The 14,223-nt window shown below is 39.1% G+C and overlaps 1 protein-coding gene across 2 annotated transcripts in view; it reads right to left on the reverse strand.

The window, feature by feature from the left end:
* Nucleotides 1-14,223, reverse strand: part of tnksa (tankyrase, TRF1-interacting ankyrin-related ADP-ribose polymerase a) — a 77,564-nt gene that overhangs the window by 22,089 nt on the left and 41,252 nt on the right. For both annotated transcript variants that reach the window (XM_034123253.1, XM_034123252.1), the window contains exons 7-14: nucleotides 8,684-8,778; nucleotides 7,813-7,879; nucleotides 7,338-7,524; nucleotides 3,415-3,536; nucleotides 3,230-3,321; nucleotides 2,977-3,055; nucleotides 1,445-1,616; nucleotides 238-317 (exon numbers count right to left, since the gene is read on the reverse strand). In XM_034123253.1, coding sequence (XP_033979144.1) covers nucleotides 238-317; nucleotides 1,445-1,616; nucleotides 2,977-3,055; nucleotides 3,230-3,321; nucleotides 3,415-3,536; nucleotides 7,338-7,524; nucleotides 7,813-7,879; nucleotides 8,684-8,778 — 894 coding nt within the window. The remainder of the gene's footprint in view (nucleotides 1-237; nucleotides 318-1,444; nucleotides 1,617-2,976; nucleotides 3,056-3,229; nucleotides 3,322-3,414; nucleotides 3,537-7,337; nucleotides 7,525-7,812; nucleotides 7,880-8,683; nucleotides 8,779-14,223) is intronic.

Below are 14,223 nucleotides of genomic sequence, written 5' to 3' on the forward strand. Positions count from 1 at the left end.
CTGTATTACTCAGTGGGACTATCAGCTCAGGCATATTTAAGGTTTAAACATTTTATTATTTTAATCATACAGCTGCTCAATTAAAAAAAAAACCTCATAGGCTACTGAGGTCCAGTTCCTTTGTTCATTTTCTAAGTAAGGCGATTGTGTGGAGGGACACTATCTAACACTTTAATACCCCCAAAAAGTAGGGAAAGTGCCAACTGTTGATAATAAAATAAATCCTAGCTCATCTACCTTGACGGTGTCCAGGTCTCCGGCTTTAGCAGCTTCCAGCAGTCTGTAGTCCACATCCGAGTTCCTCACCGGCACGTTTTCTAAAGGGCAGAGCATACAGGAGTCACAGATTATAATGCATTGAGCAAACATAAGCAAAAGCTACAACATAATCATGAAAGTAAATGCATCCACTGCAAATGTTGAAGAGAAATGACATTACACAACCCAGGGATTCACTGCTGCATGTCACTTTGTTGACAGATGCAAGGTAAGCGTCTTGCATCCAAAAATGTCACATTTTTAAGCATTTTCGGTTTAAATTGTTGCTAAATAAACTAATTTCTACAGTCAACTTTGCAACCAGACAACTGTTTAGAGGAAAGAGTGATTCATCAATATTCTGAAGAGTAATTCAATCATTTTCTGCCACCGCATTCATCAGAATGACAACTGACTGACGGCCGTTTGTTTGGAAGTACATTTTCCAATTGATTATTTAATTGATGTGGTTAAGACAAAATAAGGATGATGCAGTCGGTCAATAAATCAGGCAGGCAGAAATGCTGGAGGCTATTCCAAATCTACTCAACTTAAGATAAATAATACAACATCATATTTTCACGTGTGCATTATTCACAACATATCTATTTTTTATTTGAATATGAAGGATGTCATCAGTATTGCTTTATTGCGAAACGCCTAATTTTAGTTTCTCATAAAAGTCTTAAAGTATTTGATAAGGAATATTTAAACACACATTACATTTGGAATTACTGCAGTAATGTAAAGTGTAACTTCCTCTAGCACTGCACAGGTGAGTTTGCTCAGCCTTTCCCCTCATCAAACTGCACCTTCAGTCTCCAGGTATAAATACTGACCTTTCAAAACAATTCCAGTTAATCCCAGTTACTAACAGCTGCATAGCAACCAAACAACACAGCAACCACACACACACACACACACACACACACACACACACACACACACACACACACACACACACACACACACACACACACACACACACACACAACACACACACACACACACACACACACACACACACAACACACACACACACACACACACACACACACACACACACACACACACACACACACACACACACACACACACACACACACACACACACACACACACACACACACACACACACACACACACACACACCCAGCCACACCACACACAAAGGGTGTTGGCGTACCGTTGAGTATTTGCTGCACAGCTTCATTTCCCATCTGAGCAGCAGTGAAGCCCTGCAGCGACAGCAGCGAGGCGTCTGCCCCGTATCCTAGCAACAGCCTGCAGGTCTGAAGGTGGCCCGCCATGGCCGCGCGGTGCAGCGCCGTCTGACCCAGCGTGTCCACGGCGTTCACCTGTAGACACACAACCCTGTGTTAGGATTCTTTAAAGGACTTATATACTTAGCTGAACTGCTTCACCTCTTTAAAGAAAATCACCTTTAGATACTTCAACATTCTCAATGACATGTAATTAAATGTTCTGGTGAACCCATTAACCCTCATCTACAGTGTGCTGCAGGGTCTACTTTTTTCCAGTTGTAATAATATGTTTTAGAATTTCTGGCAGCTTGCAAAAACGTTCTTATGCTAGTAGATTTTTATGCATTTAAGCCGAGTTTTCCATCAACAACATCAGATATTTGAACAGATTTAACATAAATAAATAAAGACATGTGATTTGGTGATGTTAAGTATGCGTAAACAAGAACAAAATGTGACATTCATACAACCAGTCAAATATCATCATGAAAGATGTTCACTATTAGAAGTTTACAAATGATGTTTAGGTGTAACTGATAACTTTGTATAACTGTTGTATAGTTTATTTGAGCATGTCAAAATGTATGGCATTCTTTTACTAAGTTGGGTTAGTTCAATTTATTTGTATTTATATTCTTTATTATATATTTTGTTTAAAAGTTATTCATATATATTGGATAATGGTAACATGTTCATGAATACAAAAATCTCATATTAAGCTAATTAAAATCTTGATAAACCAGTTGAATTCATCATGCTGATGAAAAATCACATACAGATAACTGATTTACAATATGTCCTGCTATGGCCTAAACCACAGGAAAGATTATGAAAGTAATAATTTGATTTACAAGGTATAATGTGAGAGATGTTTACGTATTAGATAAGAAAAACAAGAGAAGACCTGAGACGACGAGTTTGACCCTGTGTTCTTATTCAAATCTATATGCAGTGAGAGCACATTTTGTACACTTACATGCATCAGCATCGATAGCAATCTCACAGTAAGCGCAAGAAAACGCATTTGTTCCAGTAATGAAAATAAGATGAGTCACCACCACTGAAAGAAACTGTGTGTTCCAGCTAAGCTGAATTCTATCCTGTATGAGTGTTGCATATCAAATCATAACGGAGGCTCTGGAAGTAAACACTGCTCTTTGTATGTGAGGGTCTGACGCACAAAACCCGATGTGTAACGCTGATTACTGCAATTATTTCTAGTAAGAGAAAAAAACTAATCATATTGGCATACTTTCTATAAAGCACTGTACATGGGAACGAGAAACAGATACCCCCAATCATCAAAACACACACATAGGAAACATTTGGAACATCAATCCATTTGTGGATTAGCCAATTGATGTAAAAATAGTGTGATTCAACTAAACAATCTGTCTAGTTATGACAAGGATTATGGTGGAAGTCGATGTATGATGAAAGGAGACAAACGTACCTTAGCACCATGTTTCTGTAGCACCTCCATGATGTCATTATGAGCTCGTTCTGCCGCCACATGAAGAGGAGTCATGAAACTACACAGAGGAAAGAATTGGTCAACATTTCTTTATTAATGCAGTATTACATGTACTCAATCTGTACATAAACATGTTCATCTAGTGTCCAACTTAGTGTTTAAAGCATAATATACCACTTACTGCGTGTAATTGACTATATGTTTAATTATTTAAAAAGAAAACAGCACTCACTCTTTATTCTTCTCATTTATGTTGGCGCCTTTCCTCAGCAGCAGCTCTGTCACCTGTTTCCTCTTTGGGTGTGGAGATGCTACCGCGCAATGCTGAAACATAGACACACACATCATCTGAGCATCTCTGCAGCAGTGAAGAAATGTGTGTGTGCAAAAAAGCGTGTGTGTGTGTGTTGATCTCACCAGTGCTGTCTCGTGTGTGTGCGGGTGTTTGAAGTTAATGATCTCCAGAGCCAGGGTCTTCTTAGCCTTCGCCATGTCAGCTTCGCGAGCAGCTTGGAGCAGCGAGTGGCCCTTAAACTCATCTGAACACACACAAAATGTCAACATGTTAGAGACGTAAGAAAATCAGCCTCGGTTTCAGTCGAATTCTGAGTTTCTTTTTGACAGTTTTCCAGCCAAAAGCATCCAAACCCACAGAGAAGCATCTGGTGCTTTGAAAGCTTGACCAAAACCAGATTTCCAATGTTCTCCCCCTTCATTCTTTCACTTGCAATGACTGCATTTTAATACTTCAGAAAGGCTGCTTTAAAGTTTTCACCAGCAAACTAATAACTTTAGATGCAACAGTCTGTGTCCTGGAGTTGGAGTGAAAACAAGTGATTATTCCCCCGAGGGCTACACAATAACAAAACAAACTATTTTGCGTCAGAAGCATTTCAGGCTGCATGAAAAGAAGTGAGTTCAAATCTATCTAGCTATTGAGCGACGGCATTCATGCATTTATAATCAAACGTGTAAACGGAATAGTTGGAAGTCACATCTTCAAGGGAACGTGGTCAAAAGAGAGAGGAGAGGAAACTAGCAGCATAAAGAAAACATATATAATAATAACAAAATAAAGAAATGTCAGTTTGAGGCTTTTATTCACAAGCTGCGAGTTCAGCCAAAGAAATATTTTCTTCTCCGATTCATTTGAAGATTTTTTAAATGCCTGAAGAAGAGAAAGTCTTCAGTTTAAAGTCAGAAAAGGATTTTAGGACATACTTGTGTGTGCTCTACAAACGGCAAAGCATTTTCAATTACACAAGGTATTCAACTGATTTCTTTCCTCCTTTGTAGCTTCTTTCACGTCAGTGTGAAAGACGGCTTTTAGTTTAAAATGCTCAACATATGAAATATATGATATCATCTCATGTTTTACTCACTGTTGTTACATTCATTCACAGATAAGTCAAAAAGCAGCTGCTGATCAAACTTACATAATGTCTATATTTGTATTGTCTTGATAATCACATTTCATTAGCCTATTAAATCTACAACCTTTAAAACTGTAACAATTTGGCCAATGTGCTTATTCTCTGTCATGCTGAGAGAAACAAAGGGGTTGGCAAACTGGAAACAAGAGAAAGACGACCCAAACGTTTAAATAAAACACCCACCAGAGCCTCAAAGGTGGACAAACCCAACAGAAATGTCCTTAAATGTTACACTTTTCCTCTAAAATAGTACAACTGGCTACTTCCTTTTTCAAAGCCAGTTACCCTGATCAACTTTCACGTGTGTCTCAATCATCTGGGCTAACTTATCAATGGAATTTCTTCTATATTGCTTTTCTACACCATTCTGTATTCCAGACAACAGGAGACTTAATGTCAGGTTATCAAAGGTTCAATAAAGCACATCCAAAATATTATTTCACAAACCCTACTCAGCAGATGACAAGTTGTTACAGGAAAAGACCTTTGGTATAAAACCTTTACAAGCTTTAAAGTGCATGCCCAAATATGGAAAAAACATTACATTTTGAAGAAATACTAAATAGAAAGGTTGGATTCAATCTCAAATGTCTTCATTTCTAGATTTGGTGTTTTGTTTTTGCAGCAAATGTCCAACTGTTTCCATAATCACATCCTCTTACAGCCAACAGGTGCAGTTGTCCTGCAGTTGTACATAAACTCGAGACGACTTGTGATTCATGTAGCATTGATTTTATCTTTGATCCGTTTCATTACAAAGAAAGCGCCACAAGTGGGAGAGCTGAATCCCTAATTAACTTTCAAAGAGTTGCAGAGAGCGTTCTGGCAGAGACAAAGACTTATCTTGTCTGCTGTGACTCTGCAGGAGCAAAGCAAATGAATTTAATTATTGCTCAATTTCTGTTTAATTAAATATCATACATTTTGAAAAATGCTCCATTAAGAAAACAGAGGCATGGGGATGTTGCTGTAGATATACAGCTTGCGTACGTTTTGCTGTAAAATAGATCCCTGACAGGTTAAACTGTGGAAGTGAACCATGCACCAAATAAAAACCAGTGATCCAATTCAAAATGAGACCTTTTCTCAGTTTGTAATGAGAGTTTTGAAGCCACGACAAAGGTCAGGGTGTAGCCTGTAACAGACTATGGGAGCATGTTGTTAGCCTAGCTGATAGCAGGAGATGTTTGTTGTTTTGTTACTTAGATAGATAGACTTTCTAGATAGCTACTTCTTTTATCCCAAATTGGGAAATGATGTATTGCGGCTCCTACTCCTAGGGAGTCCGCAAGTTTCTAATTAATTTTTGTCAACACTCTTCTTCTGTGGTTTTTCATCCAGTACACAGCACTAGCATAGCTATACAACGTATTGGTGAGTACAATATTTTTGAAATAAATACTCTCCCTAGTTCAAAGTCCAATTTCAAAGTAAGCAGGGACTGAACAACATAGATTCATTGTCACATTGTTTGTTTTTAAAGATTACAAACAGATGTAAAACATGGGTTGCGGTCGAATAGTCTGTTTTGCTTAGGAACCTTCCTAACGGAGTGAAATGACCCGGAAGTACCTCAGTGGCAGCCATTATAAGTGCCGTTCGAATTCTCTAGATGATAGGAAAGGAGGTTTCAAACTTCCTTTATAACCTCCTTTAGCTTAGGAACTACTGGACCTTCCTTTACGAAAGGAGAGGAGAAAATGCTGCCCCACAATGCCTTGCGGCCGCAGCATTTGCCGTCACACAACAGTCGGCCGTTCACGGAAACAACCGATTATGACCGAGAAATGATATCATGAAAGTTACGGTGCTTATTAAGCATTTTAAAACGTATGTGGTAAGTTGCCAAAGTGCTTTGTTTTGAACGTTCATCAGTATTATAATCAAAAAGAGAAATATGAACGTTAGTTTTTACTGAAATGATCAAATAAAGTCAACATTTCACAGTCTTTACTGAGCTGTGTGGGGTTTGTTCAACTTTTAAAAGATGTTTGAATGGTGATATACACAGTGATAGATGTTAAGGACTAACGTTTATAATAAATACATTTGTATTTATTTTAAGATCTTTTCATACAATAATACGTATTGGGATCATTTGTATTCATGTGGACCGGAGGGAGAGGGTGACGAGCATAAGTTTCACCTTCCTTTTTTATTTCAATTCCAACTTTGGTCATGAAGAATATGTTTCTCTGTTGTCCACGTTCATAAAGCATAAAACAACAGCATCAGAGCACGGTGCAGAGTCTCTAGATGAGTTTACAGTAGTCCCTCGTTCTTATTAAACATCCATGTTGTAGTCCGCTGTATAGAAAACTGTAGTTTCCATAGTTTCCCCACAGCAGCAGACGCACATTTATGACGTCCGCTGGCGCATCATAAACACGTCGGATAGTGAAAGTGCAGTCGGATTCTCTAAAGTACCGCAGTCTCTTCTCCTAAATCCTTTTGAATTCTCCTATCCACTATTCCTTGACCCCGTGACGTTTCACACAGAGGTCAAGGAATAGACGATAGGAGTTGATTTTTGGACTATTCGACCGCAACCCTGATGTTTTTTTCTACACTCTTCTTCTGTGGTTTTTCATCTAGTACACAGCATGTAAACCAGTCAAGACTCTATTTTGTCCTGCTCAGCGTTCCAAGCATGTGAAACTGTTCATGTCAGATGTTATCATCTCTCTCCCTTTCAACCCATCTTTCCTTGTTTTCAGCTCAACAGTCCTGTTACCAGAACATTCACATTTTCATCCGGCTGAATGCTCGAACACATTGCTCCCAACATGTCTGGTGTAAAAACAGTCTCTCCTAAAAACAACCTATTCATTAATTCAGCACAGTGACACATTTAGCTGCCTGTACGCCGCAGCTGCAGTTTATGTAAATTAAGCCCAACACACTCACATGTAAGTCTTTCCTTCAGCTCGGGAGTGGGCGCCATGTCCACGGAGCTCTTGCTGTGGCAGTTGAGCAGGGTCGGGTCGGCCCCGTGGCTCAGCAGCAGAGAGCACACCTCCACTCGGTTTTTAGACGCCGCTTCATGGAGAGGGGTAAACTGCCAAAGATCCATGGCGTTCACACACGCACCGTGCTGAAAGATAAGAAAAAGTGTATGAGTAAATGAGAGGGAAGCAACATGGAGGACAAAGAGCAAAGTTGACATTGTTAACAACCATTTTCAATCCTTACAAACACTGTGGAAAACTGTGGAAAACTGTTTAGCTAGTACATATTTGTATTGTTTTAAATACAATGACAAAAAAGTGGAAGTTCATTCTCTGGGATGCAATTTCCATTTCTTACACGAAAAACATTTTGTTTACTTTATATTATAAAGGGTATGTTTAAGCAGTCTCTGAGATAGCATGTGTGAGTGTACCTTTAGCAGCAGTTCAGTAACTTCATAGTGTCCGTAGGAGCAGGCGTTATGCAGAGGCACCAGACCCCTGGAGGGGCAAAAGATAAACATTATTAACAGTAAATATACATTTACATTTTCAAAAACAATATAAACACTCTCATATGTAACCCTTTATTCCATTGTATCTTTGTTCAGCTTAATAAAAAGAAAATAAGCATCTACAGCCATGCTGACAAATCTGAGAGGCTATATGGTGCTTTCAAAGCGGAACACTACAACAGCATTCAGACATGGTGAAAATTAGAATGCTAAAATACTGATGTTAAGTTAAGGTGTAATGTTTTAATCGGCTAGCATCTTAGCTTAGCGTGACAGCCTGCTAACAACATCTGCTTATTAGTCCTGTATAGAGCCTCTTCGCTAGCATGGCTAAAATAATTAAATAGTTTCAGCAAATTAATTCTGTAGCATGGAATTCTGATTTAGATTTATCTTAAAATGTAGGATGTTCTTTGTCTGCCTCAATCTTCTTAAGTTTAATTTCTATTTTAAAATAACATCAATTAATGCTAACAGCTAGTATCAGTCTAGCATCTACAGTACACTCGCCATTTCAAACTTAAGCATGTTTTAGTAAGTGCACATCCTAGTTTTATCACAAATGTATGATAGATAACTCAATATTTAATGACAAATTAAGAAATTCACTTCCATATCCAGTTGGAAAATGTTAAGAGACACAATGAAAGCCCTGCGTGTGGTTTGTTGTCCAATCACATAGTTGCTACCACAACTACCACTAAAGGATTATGCAGTGTTTCAAAAGGTCAAAATAAATGTCTACCTTAAAACTCTCTTTTTAGTGCACTTGAATTTGTTTTATACGTACCCCTTGTCCTTGGCGTGAACATCTGCTCCGTGCTGTAGTAACAGCTGAACTATCCTCACCCTGTTGTATCCTGCTGCCAGGTGGAGTGGAGTGGACTGGAGAGGTAAAGAAGGAGAAAGGGACGGACAAAAAGGGCAAGAAGAGAGGAAAAGGGGAAGAAACAGACACAGTGGGAGAGGAAAAAGAAGGATATATTTAGTAAATGTCCAATATGACAGCATATAATGATTTCATAACATAGAGTTTGCAATGAAGGATGTACACATTCTGTTTCCCTATGACCAACCAGTTGTACGACAAGACTTTTCACAAAGAAATGGGCTGTTCCACCACTGAATAAATCAAGAGTTATAAAGCACGACTATATTTCCCCCATAAAAAGGATGAAAGCTGCATTTCTGAATGCTCTCAGATGTGACTGAGATGAGATGGCTCCATGCTGAGCTTCCTCTCTCAGCAAAGGCCATTCTTCTTCAAAGCACGAGTGACACCCACACTGGAGTAGAAATGTTACGCCAGCTAGAATGTTCCCATTATTCAGTCAAACTGAACTCGGTACAAGAAAAACTAATGGGAAATCTAGCTCTATGACATGGTTTGAAAGCTTTTCACAACACAACAAGAGGTACTACAGCCGATATCACATTTTGAATAGAACAGGGAATACATATTCTACATGCAGTACAGCAAGCAGATCAAAGAGTTCTTAGATAGCACCGAGCTAACTACAAGTGTCCAGTTCGCAAATGCCATTGCCATTATCCAGACATTTTTCTCCCAATGGTCCAAGAAAACCAGGACAGTAAGATCCTCTCCAAACTTGGTGGAAATATTGCAATCGGAAAATATCGTAACAAATGTCATGATTGACTGAGGTAGAAAAGTTGGTAAAATTATAAAAATGGAAACCAATGCAATCACTTTTTTCATGTTTAATTGAACTGTTTGAGTTTTGATCGGAAGATTTGAATAATGTAACTCTCTTTCTTTCTATTCTTGGGCAATGGTTCAATGGCACCTGACCGGAGACTCCACTAACTGTATTGACTGATTTTTATATGGATTCAGATAAACCAACAACTAGTGTTCTCATAATGGCAGCGGATGGAAAAGCAGATTAGTTTGCATTTTCTTTTGCCAATATTCTGGAAACTTGGTTGGATTAGTCCAAAACCTTTTACAAAACATTGGTCCCATCTCTTTCCAACAAGCAAAATCAAAACCAAAATGTTTGAATGAGCATAAAGGAATATTTAAGAATACAAATAATAAGCATTTAGATCGCCAAAAACCCAATATGGAACATAATCAACAAAACAAAAATGGCCCAGAAATCACACGATGATGGCAGCATTCTTAAATGCTACAGTACCGTAATCAGATCTGGGATTCAAACACCGCCCCTACATGTAGATATCTTTCCGTTTGAAATCCCATAATGAGGTCAGTCGTAGGTCACACACAGAGAGAGATTTCTCTTTTAAAAGTCACACTACAACATAATTTCATCAGCCATGATGCAAAACCTTGGCAACATCAACAAATATATATATATGTTTACAAAGTACTGGTTTTCAAAGTGGAACCTTTTTCTTGACAAAATGATTAGGTTTTCACTGCCGGACGGCTATTTTGTAAATTATGCAGAATGGTCTCAAAGGATTTCAGAGATACTGGAACTCTTATCAAAAGCAGGAACATGTTTAACTTTGGTCGGAAAATAACAATTAGGGCTATTACAACTTGTTTTTATTCTTTTTATCTGACAAAAAGGAAGGTGTAGATCCCATCTCCTGCTTTGATGTCAGAAGAGATCTTGAAAAACAGATCATCTTTAGTGTTGTGAGAGTTCAGCAGAGAAGCAGCAGCAGTGAGGCAGAGCTGGGCGGACAGATGGTGTACTCGTATTTACAGGATGTGACAGCAGCATTTGGAAGGAGCAGGACATGGGACGTGGTTAGTCATCATCCTCATCTTTAATGCAGTGTTGTCTGTGTGTCTGTGTACTTGTGACTGCAAATGTTGGATATAAATAAACAGACAAAAAAAAAAACACCAATATTTAAAACAGCAATCAGGTCCCTTTCCAATCATAAAACCACTCAAAATCCAAGCAGTGACTCATCAGTATGTACCGTTGCATCACCATGATGTTGTTGCCAGGGTCTGACTGGGTATAAGCTCCGCCTCCTCAATCTGTCAACCCTGTGAGATTGAGGGTATGAGAGAGAGGGTCTATTGGATTATCCATACAGAAGCCTATTTGTATTCAAGTCGTAAAAAAGCTCCTGCTGAAACTTTTATTATGAGCCTCTGACCTCAGCAGCCACAAGCCAATAATAATCAAAAAAGCATCAGCCATTTGTCATCTATCTGAGCTATAATACATCCAACATCTCTCCACTGCAGCCTGCTCCTTTTTCTAGTGCGGTATTTTTGGAAAGGTCGCACAGTGACCCAACGGCTTTGTGTATTTTTATGAATGCTCTTTAAAGAAAGTGCAGCGGCAAAACAGTGAGTGGAAATGAGCTTCTTGAAATATTCTTGAGTTAACATTGGCATATTATTGATGCTGGTGTCAAGGCTGTAAGTGTAATAAGGGTCGGATTAGGTGGTTTATAACAGGTCATAGTTCATGACTGTGACATTTAAATTGAAGCAGGATATGTATTTATGATACAGAGAGATGTGACCATGTGACCATTTACTCCAAAAATGTGTTGAACACTGGCGGAGTAACTTCATGTTTTAGATATGATATTATAGATATTACACATGGTCAGAAAAAGGGCTTTATGCTATTTAAAAGCATTTGTATTGTGATCCATACAGCTGTCTGCAGCAGGTGCATGCAGCGTTTAGATACTGGTTTAATTCCTCAGGATAAATGGTACCGCAGTGGTGGTTGCAGACACACCTGGTGGAGAACTGCACTCAGCCAAAAGCAATTTTCAAGTTGGATGTAGTTGGTTTTTTGCTCCAGTGACCTTCAACTGTTGGTGTTTTGATCCATAAACTGCTTTGATACTTGATGAAATTTGTTGCCCCAAAGTGAAAAACCTAGTAGGCGATATTTCAGAGAGAAGCACTCCGCAATTACAATGGCAGACAGAGAAAGCAGAAAAACAATAGCAATAAAAAAACCTATCCGGCTAGTTTTAATCACCTAAAAGCCTTTCTGAGGAGGAGGGGGAAGGAAGGAAATATGGGAAGAAAATGAAGGAGAGATGTGGAGGGCATGTTAAAGCCAAGATGGGAAATACTAATCTTTTTACTGGCAGCTTTAGGTAGCATTTAAAAAAATTCATTTATCCTTTCCCCTTTCATAGAAACACCATCCATCTGATAGGTAGCTGGAAAGTCTCCTCACATCAAAACATTTTTCAGATTTAGCTTATTTGGCCATCGAACAGCAAACACTATTTGTATCAAAAAGGAATTAATCAAACATTTAACAAAACATATTTTAAATAAAAATGTGATGGGCTGCTTTGTTAGTTCCCTCTGTGATGTTTTCATTTTTATCTCACCCCTCTCAGATCGTCCTTTCTCTCTGCCTTCCTAGTCTCTTTACAAGCCTGTCAAGCTGTTCCCATGACAACAGTGACTGGTAGCTGTCAGCAGTTGCCATAGCGATGAGACATGATCTATCTCACAGTGTGAACGACCATATTTGGGCCATTTTGTTTAGTGTCCTTTTTTACATGTGTGTGTGTGTGGGAAATATGCTGATATTCTTTAACTTCAAACAGTTCAAACTGTCTCCTCTAACCCAATACATTCACGAGTGTGATCACAGCAGTAAAATATTCAAATTCAAGATTCCTTTAATCTTTTTCCTTATGAATTGGTCACACACCGCTCCACATGTATAAGGGAAATCAATTCAAGAAAATGCTTTAAACCGAGGAAGAACGATGAAGAAACATGGTAAAATAAAGGGCTGTGTGCACGGAGTATATAAATGTACCATCTGCAGCATAGGTTGGAGCATGAATCAGCAAATTAAACTGCCTACAGTATACCATATTGGACACGGTTTGAAAAAAAATGAAAAAAGGCTCGTGGGGTGATAAATATCTTGTCGGTGGAGTGCGGAGATTGTCTACAATTGATGAGCAGGGTGACAGAAATATGGGATGAAGCTGTCTTGGCTCCATGATTCAAACTCACATGCAAAAAAAACAACACCTAATGCGTCAAAACTAAACTAAAACAATCCGCTGCAGATGCCTACATTTCATAATTCATCCGACTGATATCCTGAGATTTAATACCTGGATAAATGTATTGGGTCATTCTATAATCCAATGCTCATATGTCAAAAATATACATTTATCCATCACTTTGGTTGTATGGATTCATTAAATTAAAATCCTCATTATGCAATGACCGGGAAGATTAAAACAGGGGTCAGAATAAGTTGATAGGGGTTGGTTAACAATACATCTCTTAATTTAAAACATAGTGGAACATCCCTTTAGCCTGCACTCGGGTCTTTGATCTGCCTTAGTACTCCGGTCATGGCTGCACATCAGCAGGTGGACACGCCGACAAGATGAGTAGTGTCAGATGACTGGATCAATAAACATATTAGCAGATCTGTGTGCCACTCCTCCGGCTGACACATGCACACACACGCTCTCATACACACATTATCGGGAGTGACAGCTCAGCCCAGCCAACGGCTTGGAAGATAAATAACCTCCAGCTAGTCTGATGCTCCCCATGCACACTCACACACTATCTCTGCCATCACCGGTCTATCTGCTCAGCCTCTCAGCTATTAACTCTGACATTTCCCACAAGCAGAAGGCTACACAGAAAGTTTGAAGCCGAGCACAAATCTGAAAGTAACTTCAGGAATAACACAAAGAAGCAAACAGACAAACAGCCCTGTTATGTTTTTAATGGCTGTCATTCAGATCAAAACTTAAAGAGGCTCTTATCTCCTTTTCTGGGTATTCCCTTTCCTGTAGTTTGTTATATAGGTTTTTGTGCAAGTCAATGGATTACAAAGGCTTAAATCCTAAAGTTGTCTCCAGAGGGAGTTTTCCTCCCACACACTCCCCCCCCCCTCTGCCTGAAACATATTTATTGGACTCCTTTGTTTACTTCAATGGCATCACTATGTAACACGGTTGCTTCCATTGGGTAGCGCTCCAACACACTGTACGTAATGGGCGGGACATCTCTAAGCGGTTGACCAATAAGAACAGAGCCGGCCAGCTAACCAATCAGAGCAGACATTACATTACATTTCACTTGTTAGACGCTTTTATCCAAAGCGACTTACTTCAGTACTGTGGGCAATCCCCACAGGAGCAATTTGGGGTGAAGTGTCTTGCCCAGGGACACAACGACATGCTGACTGCAGTGGGACTCGAACTTGCTACCCCCTGATTCAAAGTGGATCTACTGAGCCACAGCCTCCCACAGACTGGGCTCTGGTTTCAGACAGAGGGTGAAAAGATGTGCTGCAGCACAGGCAGTATGAGAAAAATGTTTTTGAACATTAAAGCATGTAAACTTGTCACAGT

This window comes from Trematomus bernacchii, unplaced genomic scaffold (genome assembly GCF_902827165.1).
Source record: "Trematomus bernacchii unplaced genomic scaffold, fTreBer1.1, whole genome shotgun sequence".
In the NCBI taxonomy this organism is placed as follows: Eukaryota; Metazoa; Chordata; class Actinopteri; order Perciformes; family Nototheniidae; genus Trematomus; species Trematomus bernacchii.